Source organism: Dicentrarchus labrax, unplaced genomic scaffold (genome assembly GCF_905237075.1).
Source record: "Dicentrarchus labrax unplaced genomic scaffold, dlabrax2021, whole genome shotgun sequence".
Classification (NCBI taxonomy): domain Eukaryota; kingdom Metazoa; phylum Chordata; class Actinopteri; family Moronidae; genus Dicentrarchus; species Dicentrarchus labrax.
In genome coordinates this window covers 11,346,362-11,359,013 of record NW_026136707.1, presented here as the reverse complement: position 1 = coordinate 11,359,013, position 12,652 = coordinate 11,346,362, and the positions used below count along the sequence as shown (strand labels likewise).

Below are 12,652 nucleotides of genomic sequence, written 5' to 3'. Positions count from 1 at the left end.
ACCAGACTTGAGACAGAATGTGGATTATTAGTTTTAAAGTTTTTTTGGTCGTACTGAATATTATAACAACCCATGTGTATTATGTTGGTGCTGCATGTTTCTAAAGGTGTGTGTGTTCTCTCTACAGAGCTCCATGTATTCATTGGCCCTGAAGTGTCTGATCAGTCTGTCTACAGTCATCCTGCTGGGCCTCATCATAGCCTACCATGCACGGGAAGTTCAGGTAAATCACATGTACATACATCCACGTGCCTATACATCCTGTTGATCTGAGAGGTGATTAGCTTTGCTTAGTAACAGACAGGAAGCAGGTGGAATCCGGCACCTGTAAAGCTCACTAATTAACACGCCCATATCTTTGTTTTCGTTAATCTGTACAAAAGGTTATAGTAGGTTATATTATAGGGGTGTAAAGATACACACAATTCACGGTTCGGTATGTACCTCAGTTTTGAGGTCACAGTTCGATGCATTTTTGGTATAGCGGGGAAAATGAAAAGAAGAAAAGAAAAGAGAAAATTACATTTTTGTCATTTATTTTTAAATAGGTAAACATTCAACAGTGACTCATTGGCCATCATTTTTACTGTTAAGGCGCTCAAATATTGGCGTCAATAAGAAAAAATAATTAACAAAAAAATAACAAATGTCAGTAATGCTGCATCATAAGAACAGGTGCAGCTTGTGCTTGTTTATACAGGCACAAGTAACTGACTAAAATACACACATGAAGGGACATCGTAGAGGGACTCTAGCGCTTTGACCATATGCATAGATCCTGTACTCTCTACAAGTAGTATGTACATCACATATCTGCAGCTATAAACACTATATAGCATTAGTTATTGCTTAAGCACAATCCCAATCTTTAGTAAAAGGCTGCTTGAACGCTGTGCGGTGAAGGATTTGCCTTCCAGTCTGTTTTTGTCGACAATTACACATTACAGTGTTTCCGCACACATACAGTTCAGTTGAACAGTGTCTGCATACTAATCGTTGCTTATTCCTTCATTTCGCTGTAACTAACCGGGAAACCGTAATGCTTCCATACAGTGGAGCAGCAACACTGCATGAGCTTGACTAACCTGGCTAAGCTGACTAGCATGTTACTGCTGCTAGAACTTTGCCGGTAGACATAAATAGACTATTCTGACAGTACTTGTTGCAGTCGCATACCAAACTGAACCTCCTGTACAAACGGTTCGGGATGAATAAACATACCCTGCTAGTATAGTTAAACGGTCAAAACAACAATTTGTGGTTTTACAAATGGTTACGTGCAGTCTATGTCGGGAGGTTTGTTTTGTGGTGGCAATTTGTTAAATTAAGCATACAAAGTATGATCTTGTCTTTCTATAAGGCTTTATTCAAGTCATCCATGAATGGACTCAATGCAACCGTCACACACTCCTGTATGTGAAAGCCAAGATTCGAAGAAGCAGTATAGTTTTATCCCTGTTGGAGTACAACAGTTACACATCCCTGAGTTCTGGGGCAGTAAACAGACAGATAATGTGGTGCAATGATAATGTCCTTGGCTTCTTAGTGAAGTCTTTACATCCTGCTGTTTACTTGGACATAGAGTGTAGTTAGAAACAGGGCTTAAGGTTATATGCATATAATACAGAAATGTATTATAAATGTGTTCTCATCTAACTCTTGGCAAGAAAGGGTTTTTCCTAAAATAGCGACTGTTCCTCGCTAGGAGTGGTTTTCTTTAAATGTAAACAGAGGCATTTCTGAGCTCTGTCTATAGTGTACACATTATGTTTGTCCTCCCTCAGGCTTCTGAGATAGACCCAGGGACCCAGGTGTGTGTCGGCTCCAGCCAATTAATGACATTAATGAGAGTCGTTGTGGGATCGACGAAATAGTCTGCATGGCTTTGCATCGAGTAGATACACACCGAATGTTAAATACACACTCAGCCAATAACAATCCAATACACAGAGAACACACATAAACATACAAACACACACCCACGCAAGGCAAACAAACACACATAGCCTCACCCTCTTTGCGAGGCTGAAACAATCAATCAGAAATGCTTTCATGCTTCATGATATCTGTTTTGCTGTTTGTCATTTCACTAATATAATGGTACCACGGTCATTTAGCCGGGGTTTTCATCTGAAGCCATTTGCAATCGATGCACATTGACTATTTATGGGAGTCTTGTGGGAATCAGACCCAATGAGTGCCCCCACACCAGCTATTACTCCCACCAGCTAAACCACGGAGCAACACTCATCCATCTAACCACATATTAGTTTAATGCTGGGAGTTTTTTGTTTTTTTTTCTTTCATCACATCACAGCTTGGATGCCGTTGAAAATGTCTATTAAAGTTCCAGCAGGTCTGTGATGGAGATTCTTATGCATTCTGGTCTGAGGTTCAGGCTCTCCATCTGTGGATCAATAACTAGACGCCCGTTGCTTATTCACTGTCATACACAGGCACTGATAGACTGGTAATCAGTCTGTAATAGGCAGCTGCTGTGTATTAATGAGAAAGGAGCCGACTCAATGTATGCACATGAGGTGCACGTGAGTGTGTGTGTTTGCGTATATGGTTAAGCATTCATTGATAAGAGAACTCTCGTTTCTGCTCGCAAGTTTGATGTCACATTCACAGAAGGAGTCACTCATCCTCCCACGCACACTGTGGCTGCCGCACGTGACAGGCACACTAATACCGCTACTGTAAGGCCGACAGAGAGAGAGAGAGAGAGAGAGAGAGAGAGAGAGAGAGAGAGAGAGAGATAAAATGGTCTTCTGTTAATCTCTTTGAGAAATCATTCCTTTTGATTAAATGAAGAGTTTGGGGAGGGTGCTTGTACGGGTGGGAATCGCAGCAGGTGGGAGAGGTGATGTCGGGATTTAATCCCAAATCACTTTTGATAATAACTTGAGTGAGGATGGTGATAATTTCTAAGCACTTCTACCCCACAGCAGATGACAGCTTTAAAGGATAATCCTGGTTTATTACGACTTCAATATATTTTTTTTTGTTTTGGCTGTTATTGCTATTGGTTATTATAACATGCTGAAAATCTAGGAACACAGTGACATTGCAGTCAGATAATCAGACAGGTTGCAGACAAGCCAACAGTTCAGCCAGTTCAGTATCTAACCAGCTTTATTCGGAAGGGAAAACCTAAAGATGGAGCACACCTGAAATGCTGCTCATTGCATTGAGAAAACTGTGTGCACACATTTGTTTGGTCTGGTCTAAGGAATAGGATTTTAATTTTGCAATTGCCGCAAATAAATATGGCTAATATGGGTTGTTTATTTGCTGGTAAGTTTGTTTAGAACTAAAACTGATGGGCTGACCATTCATGATTTGTTCCCTTTGGATTCCTTTTTAGCAATGTTTCTGCGTTCCCACAATTAGGCAATTAACTTAACAATGCTATGACTACCAATAGGAATGATGGTCAAAATTACAAAAATAAAGTAAACTGGAAGGATCTTTTAAATTACTACTGTATAAAAAGTGAATGTTTCTTAAACCAGTAGAAACAAGTTCTAAATCTTTAAGTTATGGCAAACCTGTTAGCAAACAATTGCTTATTTACACATCCAGCCATTAATGAGCAATATAAGCATTTATTTGGTGTCATGTTTATGGTCAGCTGTAGAATGTAGTCCAATATTCACTCTCCTTCTAGCTCTGTTTTGTTCTCCTACTAACTTTGTCTGTCTGCTGTTTGGTGTTGAGAAAGTAGCATGCAGTCGTTTTTTAGAGCTTTTCCGCTGCCTGTTGTGGTTGGGAATAAAAAAAACCCTGATGAGATGAGACTGAACAAAAACAGTAAAGTTGCAGTCTGGAAATCCAAAACAATGAGCTGAAAGTATATCCCCACTTTTATATACAAAATATCGATTATAGCGGCTTTTGGAAAATAGTTCCACATATTGAGAATTGCGATTATTTGTTCTCTTTCCGAGAATGAGTTCAATATCTTTCTTCAATGCCTGAATGGAGCCAGAGTCAAGATGTGTTTAACCTAGCTTATTACTAACTGTGAAGACCCACTAAACCCCGCGCAGGGTAACACAAAGTTTGCCTCCACTCATTGTCTATGGGACGTGAACAACGTGAAGCATTGTGGAATTCCAGGCAATGCAGGACTGACCGGGGACATGAAAAACACGAGGGGTCGGCAGTTGAAGAACTGTAACTTTAACTAAAGACAGGATGTCTTATGTATTGTAGTTTCTGGAATCCGTCTTTTGTGTGTCCCTTACCTCCAAGGTTACTGAAAATGAAGGGCTGCTCGGCACAAAGTCCTGTGAGAACATCAAAGGATGCTTATTTACATAATGTTTGCTATCTAGCAAGCTACTTGCTACTGTAGCTCGTGAGCGCTGACATTCCCATGGCAACGAATGAGAAGAGGCGGTGTTGTGCGACTTTTCTTTTTAACTGCCAGTGCATCTTCATCATTAGACTGGAGGCAGCAGCGAACAGCTAGCCTGCCTCTGTCCAAATTCCAAATTCTACCAACTCACAACTCTCCAGCTGACTAATTAACACATTGTATCATGTTTGTTTTAATTCTACACAAACAAACATGGAAAAACAACAATTGTAGCAGGAGTTACATCCTAAACAGCTGAGTGCAGTGACAATGTACAGCTTCCCAGAGTGCGCAGTGTTTCATATATGTAGGCTACACCTGAAACCATATATATGTCATCACATGCATGTTAATTTTATTATCTAATACCTGCCTACTGTCACCGGGCCAGGTTTGTTTACATACATGAGCAGCATAAGAAGTGGCAGTTTGCCTCTGGTTTTTATTGTTGGATGGTTCAAACATGAGAAATAATGCTGTGTGAAATGAAAGGCATTGTTCAATAAAGATCTAATTCCCAGATTACGACACACTCTGCCGCAGCATTTTGCCCAGCATGTAACAGGATATTACGTGCACATACTCACACACAGCACACACATATACAGTATATGCATTTGCACAGAAAGGTTGTGGTGGCTAGAGATCAGCACGATGTTATCGGGTTTAGCTGGCATTTATACCACATTTCTCTTTCTCTTTCACACTGATCTCTATTTCTCTCTCCCTCCTCATGTCTTTTATCTCACAGTACTTTTTGTTTACCACCATCAGTGTGCTTCTCTTTTTCTTTCTCTTTTCTTTCTTTCTTCTCCTGCTTATCAGATTAAATCTGTCTCCCTTCTCCTCCACTGGGCCTCAATTCAATTTTGTTGTTGAGTTGCACATCCTTTCTTCCTGACTCCTCTCTGCCCTTGTTACTCTGCATTCAACTTCTCACCTATTTACCCTTCTCTTGTACTTTTTAACACCCAGCTGCATTTCTCTCCCTCTTAAAGCCCTCATGCTCATTTTTTGCCTTTTATCTTGCCCCCTTTTCAAACTGTGCTTCTTTGCTATAGTCCTCTCACGCATCTTTGCTCTTCTCCTTTTCCTTCACCTTTTGGATGTTGCTCTCCTCTTCCTCCTCTCCCTCCATCTTTGCTGTCTCTTCTAATTTGTCAGGGGACAGCCAAAACCAATTGTGCTCAGCATGAAATACGGAAAAACAGTAAATCTAGACTGCAATTCATTGGTAATCATCACAGATTACAAATTTCTCCTTTATTCACTGCCATCAAAGAAAATAATTGGAGTTCTTATTAACTATAGTAATTAGCTTGTTATGGAAGAGAGATAATTGTTTTCTGTATAAAGCAGATGGGAGCATGCTGTAACCGACATGAACATGTAACAAAAGTGTGTATGTTTTAAAGGTTTCTGAGCTGTCATTCCAGCATTACAATGCAGGGAGCTGACATGAGAAATGTTTGATTTGACGTTGCAGTTTTGTGTTGTGCTGAGTCAGCAGAGCCACATTGACACTCCTGGGTTTGTTTGTGGCATTTTTATTCCAGCAAACTGGAAAGTTTCTGGAAAAGATCATGGCCAAAAATTCAAAACACATGCAAACTTAAACACAAAAATTCTGCTGTTGTCACATAAATTTTCATTAATTTACTGTGTGTTTAGATTAAATTAGTGGAGCACAAATTAGCACATTGCCAAATACTCAAAATCCTTTTTACAGTGAGATATTTGCTGTTAAAATACCCAAATGTTAGGTTTTCACAGTCATCAGTCATGTTCCAACATTTTTCTGGGATGGGTTCTGATTCTTACCACATTTTGTCTAATCTGTTATGTTCTTTCAGTTTTTCTCACTTACTTTGAGCAAACTAATCCCCCCCAAAACATTTTTTTTTTTAAAAATCACAAAATGCAGCTTTTGGTTCTAACTGGATCAAAAATATATTATCCCTGAAATACCCTCTCATCATAATCATCTATTATTTTTGAGTTTTAGAAGATTTTTGAATTGAACTGATCAGTTTTACTGCAGGGAATTTACAATTCCCAATAAATGCAAAATCAAATAAACGTAATTATATTTGCTTGATTATCATTATTAAGAATTATAGACTGACATTGATCTGATTATAACCTACAACTGTTGAATACATTCAAAAGCATAATACACTAACCCTTGCTTATATGACATACAAATGTACTTTTGCTTTGTGCAATGACAATAAAGTTGAATCTAATCATCAATAATCATCTAAAAATGACTGAAATGCTGCTTAAAGACCAGAAATCAGAGACAGTTTTCCAGGAAAGTATACTTTTTTTTCGTGGTTCCTTCCTTTTTGCCTGTGGGAGTAATAAGGCTTTCTTGTGTGTCAAACCTTGGCAAAAATGTACAATTAACAAGTGCTTGTTCTCGTGGTTATTGGTGTGACATGTCTGGTATTTCCAGCTCTGCTGTGCAATTTACATAAAAGCACAAGATTGGACCGCAAATGGCCATCAGACCCTGCTGGCTCTGGCTCGGTGAAAAAGTTATGACATTTTATCTTAAAGCAGTCTGGTATAATTTCAGCTCTTAACAGAAAAGTTTGTTACTACAGATCTGCTTATATATTTACGTTCATTAAAGTTCAGATGTGTGCGGTGTAGTGTTGCATAAAGCATCTTAAGATTTGTTTGTATTATTATTACTTTAACACATGGACTTTAAATAAGCGAACACAACAAATTTTATGCATCAAAGTCTGTATGATGTGAAAGTTGTATAAAGCTTTTAGTGAAGTCTGATCACGCAAGTAATGTTGTCCGGCTCCAGTTGCCAGTCAATTTACTAGCCAGATCAGCCCCGGGAGTCTGGATGAAGCTAGCTGACAGTATTGTGCTGGACTGTTGGTCTGTTGACAGACTCCATTCATAAGCTAGCGTTAGCTAGTGTTGCACCCTGTTGACACTGTAGGGAAGCGGGAAGTGAAGGCTATGGATTTTTGCAGAAATTACAACCTGCATCCCTACATAGAACTGCATACGAATCAGTCCACAGGCAACCAAGAAAATCAGGGAAGGTAACAACCCATTCACACATTGGCAATACAAAGTGATTAACACATAAAAGTAGTAATCTATGTAAAACTATTACACATGGAACCTTTAAACTCTCCATCATGAACATCCAACAATGTTATAGGAGTGCAATGCTAAACTGGTGGAGTCTTTCAAATGAATCAGGTTTTATCCTCGAGGATACGTAGGCCCACACAATCTTCTCCATTATTTCTTGCAGTATTTGTTTCTTAGTTTTGGAGAATTTCTGATCAAATTTACTTTAGGGACATTTGTCATTTTGATAATCACATTATATAAACACCAATAAGAAGAACCATTGTTATTACAATCAGGATTGGATTAACTTGAACATTGTTACCATGGTAACTATACCACATTCCTGCTGTAACAAATCGTTTAGTGCTATACCTGGTTCAACAGATTCCTGTTAGGTCATTTTCATGTTTGACATCTTACCAGACATTTCAAGGAGAAAGCTTGAGCTCCTTAATGCTTCAACATCAACATAAATCAGTATTGTGATTTTGTAATCATCACTGCCCTTGACAACATGTTTCCTTTCTCAATCACTTTTATTTTTTAGTTCAACCTTGCTTTTTGTTTGCTTCTTCTTCAATGATTCTTTGTAACTGTGTCTACACAAATTCTTAACAGATGAAGAATTATCGTACAGATATTAGGCTTGGAGCTGAGATTGTTATCACCACCATGAACTCAGGAGATATTTAGAGAGCGCCATGATTGACTGTCCAATCTGTGCAGCCACACGCCATTAGTTTGAGTTAACATTGTACCCGATTGACTGAGATCAGGTCAGGAATAATGGAGACTGGGGATTGAAATATCATTAGTCGAGCCAATGATGAATCAAGAAAAATACTCTAAAGACAGCTGTTATATGAACCACAGATTCCAAGTGGTCTTTTGGTCTGTAATGTTTGCTTAAAAAACTAAAAAAGTTTAGGATGGTTGCACCTTATCTTTTATGTTTTATATGTAGCATCCAGGGACGTCCACGCATGCATGTTCATGTATTTGAAGTTGTGGTCTGTTGCGTGACTCACTAATCTGCCAGCTCACCAGTGGCCTTCTCTTCTTTTCTTCACACATACACATACACACACACACACACACACACACACACACACACACACACACACACACACACACACACACACACACACACACACACACACACACACACACACACAGAGAGACTTTTAAATACCCAGCAACAAGAAAGCTGAGTACTCTAAAATGAAAGGATTCATTTTAGCTCATGAACTTGCAAAAAACTCCAGACTTGAAAGGCAAAAATTGAATTGTTGAAATTAATCAAATAGAAACTCTAAGAGAGTGTGTGAGAAAGAGATAGTTCTCAACTCCATTAGTGCACTTTAGGCATTAGTGAACTGTGTTTTTCAGTTACTTTTGGAGGATTTTAGAGGCGGGCCATTGATCAAGAAGACACCAGCTTGGCACTCACAGCTACTCAAAGGCTGGCAGATGGCATTAGGAAAATAAAGAGTCTTCCAAAAAGGGTTGTCTTCTATAAAATCCCGAAACGTCTAATACTTGGATAGCCATTTCATGATGTCATGTTCTGCAGATTCTGTATAATGCACATCCGCCCTGGGAACTATAATGGAAGAGAAAATTAGAGCTAGGTAAACCACAGCATCCTCCATAGACTGTAGACATGAAAGGATAATTTCACCCATGTATTTCCAAGAAGGATTTATCATTTATGTCTTGTTAGCCTCTGGCTTTAGTAACCCAGTTTGTTGTTCCTATTTGCATTGAATGAAGGAGATTCCTGGTCTCAAGACACCACTGGTGGAATCCTTTCTTTACTCTCTCCCAGTTGCTGTTTTTAGACTTTCTAGTGGCATACTAGGCAACAACGCTCATGCACACACCGTGAACCTTCCCTCCTCTCTCACACTTCCTTTTCACTTCCATGACACCCTCTCTCCTTCCTTCCCTCTGTCGAGTATGTAGAAACAGCCACAGGGGTGTTCCCTCAGAGCTGCAATTACAGTCAAGAAAAGTGTGTTATCCTCTCTGCATATTCACATATATTCTGTGTGTGTGTGTGTGTGTGTGTGTTCGTGCGTTTGGCTCACCCCAGTTATTTTCTGCCTGTTCCAGGGATTTCCATGCTGTAGGACCTAGACATTTCCCAGTGGTGTGACTATGTGTGTAAAAGTATGCGTGCATGCTTTTCAGTATTTGCTCTGTCACTGTCTCCTTCAGTGATTAGGCCCGTCTCCGTCCCCGACTGAGGTTTAGTCTTTTTTCCCTCCCGTGGGAAATGTCGACATGAGGCTGATTTGCCTGCATCTACCACTTTTTTTAGAGTCTGTGCTGCATTTGACTGGGCCGTCTGAATGTGTGTATGTATGTGTGTATGTGTGCGTGCATGCATTTGTGCAAAATTGTCCCTACGTGTCTCGCTTGCTCGCTTGAGTCTGGCCAGCACTGCATCTGGTTCCGTGATGAGACATCTGCAATCGGGAACTTAACGCGATTACCGAGGTACAATGGCCGCAGGGACTGGAAGGGGTCGAGGCACGGATGGATGGCTGAAGGGATGACACTCCTCCAGGAGGTTGCAGATGTAGCAGTGGGGGATGCTTGAGGTGGAGCATGTCCTCTAAGACACACACCTTCACCTGTGAAGAGACCTTAGCTTATCTTTAGTGTTGTCATTTTCACACATTTCTCCTTTTTGTTTTTTGTCTCCCTTCTCTCTTGCTGGTCTGCTTTGTTTTTTCTCTCTTTCTTTGCCCTCCTTCTGTCCTGTCTGCTTTCTGTTGCCTTTCCTTGTCCCCTGCCCTCTGCCCTGTAATGTCATGTTTTGTTAAAATTAAGACACTTTTTTTCCCCATGATCTTGTTCATTTCTCCCAATGGGCTTGTTCTTTTTGTCCAAGTTTATTTAGCTTTGCTGTTCTCTGACCTTCCTCCCTGTTTCTCTCCTGATAGAGTTGACAGGTTGTGTTTGAATTCCCTCATACACACACACACACACACACACACACACACACACACACACACACACAGACAATCCCTACCTATTTTTCCTCCTCCCAAAACCCTCCTCCCTCGTTCCCTCCCTCTGTCCTGGTCGTGTACGGGCAGTGGCACTCACTCACTTCCATTGACAGATTACTTTCCTAATGGAATTTAATTATTTATCCCTTCCTCATGGCGATTTAGCCAGGAAAAGACCGACAGCAGGAGCATGAGGGAGGACAGGGCAGGAGGGGAGGGCGGAGGGAAGAGGAAGGGAGAGGCGCTCATTTCCTCCAGTGGCAAGAAACTGGATCACCTCTGTTTTGATTTGGAGAGATGTCATTCAGAGAGAGAAGGCAGGGGAGTGAGGGATGTTGGAAGGAGGAAAAGGAGAGAGGTAAACAGAGAAAAGAGAAAGACAGAGCATGAATGATGACATATACAGAGAGTTTGGTGCCCTACTCTCTGGCCCAAACAATCACAGAAACTTATTTTTTATCACTTATGAGGACAGTGCATTGACTTACATTCATTCTCTGAACACTTAACGGCAATTACTGCATGCCTAACTCCAATCCTAAACCTAATTTAAGCAGAAAAACTCTGTCTTAACTCTGAAATTCAGTGTTTTACCTGATATGGTAACCAGCCTTTTGTGCTCAGTTGTGAGGTGAGCCCTCATATGTGACTGTGTGACTAGATTTCTTTCCCCGAAATGTGACACATACACACACACGCACACACACAAACACACACATAAACCTTTGCAAGTCTCTGCAGAGAACATGAGTGTTAGACAACCTGTCTGTGCTTTCCTCTCTACCTCATCACTCGCTGTCACACACACCTCTCTGTCTTTTTCCTGTATCTCCTTTTTTCTTTCTTCTTGTATCATCTCTCACTGTGTTTCTCTCTTTTTTGACTCCCTCTTCCTTCTCCCCCCCTTTCTCTCTCTCTCTCTCTCTCTCGCTGGGGATCCTAATTAAGCTTGGCTGCTCTTTGATGTTGTCGCCTTGGCAACAGTCACCATGACGAGGCTAGGTCTGCACACTCTCTCTCAAACTCACTCAGGCATACACAAATACGCACAAGTACAGTACACACACAAATGCAAACACACACACACGCTCACTGAAATCATTAAAGAATACAGCCAGCGTTTGACCCTTGGTTCAAATGATACCTTACACAATGACTAAGGCGTATGCGTAGGCTACACGTGTGTGCACACACATGTTGGCTACATGTATGCACACATGTCAAAACAGCAGAAAAATCAACACGTATATCCTGCTGAGCCAGATAGAGATAACAGTGATATATGCAGTGTGTGTATCTATAGGTGGTTGAGGAAGTGGAAGAGCTTCATCAGTGACCAGTTGGCCGTGACACAGAGCGACTGGCTGTCATGCCCGTTTGCTCTGATGTTTGACCTGTTGTTGTATTTTTTGTTTTCCTAAATAAATGTTTGTGTGGGCTGAAAGCCCTTGAGATGAATCATGTGGTAAAGAGCAATTGTTAGCACGAGCTGTTTCTCAAGGCAGTACGGAATCTGGTAAACTCTGATTTACAGCAGGGGAGTTCCTCATTTCTCTCACTGTGCCCTGGCCTTTCTGTTCAGGCACTATGTTGTACTTCTCTCTCTCTTTAACCTTTTCCGTCCAAGAATCTCCTTTCAAGACATTTTTGTTCATAATTGAGTCCTAAACATGTTATTTTATTTTAATAAATGGAAAGATGTAGCCTATGCAACTGTGCTGCTACATTGCAAGATTCCAGCGTGACTCATTATGTTTTGTTTACACACATAAATTCAAGTACTGTGCTGGAAACAGGTTAAAATAATTTTAATGCACTGGAAAACTCCCTTGTTTGAAGAAAGTAAGTCTCAAAAGACCAACTTGACTAAAAAAGATGGAGGGGTTTTTTTTGCAGTGTCCTCCTTTCCCTTATACTTCCTCGACCCTATCTTTATCTCTTCATTTCCTCTGCACTTCATCCATCTCTTTCCACCGCCCTCTCCTCTCATCAACCCCACCTCCCCACCACCACCACCACCACCACCACCCCCCAGTTCCTGTCAGCACCGTCTGGAGGAGGGCCCCTGTAATAAAACCTGCTCTTACCACTTCCTTATAACTACGGCTTAGGCGACAGTATCAAGAGTAACCACAGCAATTACAACCACAAAACAACA

At 40.7% G+C, this 12,652-nt stretch overlaps 1 protein-coding gene across 5 annotated transcripts in view; it reads left to right on the top strand.

Moving 5' to 3' along the window:
• kcnn3 (potassium intermediate/small conductance calcium-activated channel, subfamily N, member 3) overlaps positions 1-12,652 on the top strand; it is a 52,548-nt gene that overhangs the window by 15,725 nt on the left and 24,171 nt on the right. For all 5 annotated transcript variants that reach the window (XM_051406324.1, XM_051406323.1, XM_051406322.1 and 2 more), the window contains one exon: positions 128-223. In XM_051406324.1, coding sequence (XP_051262284.1) covers positions 128-223 — 96 coding nt within the window. The remainder of the gene's footprint in view (positions 1-127; positions 224-12,652) is intronic.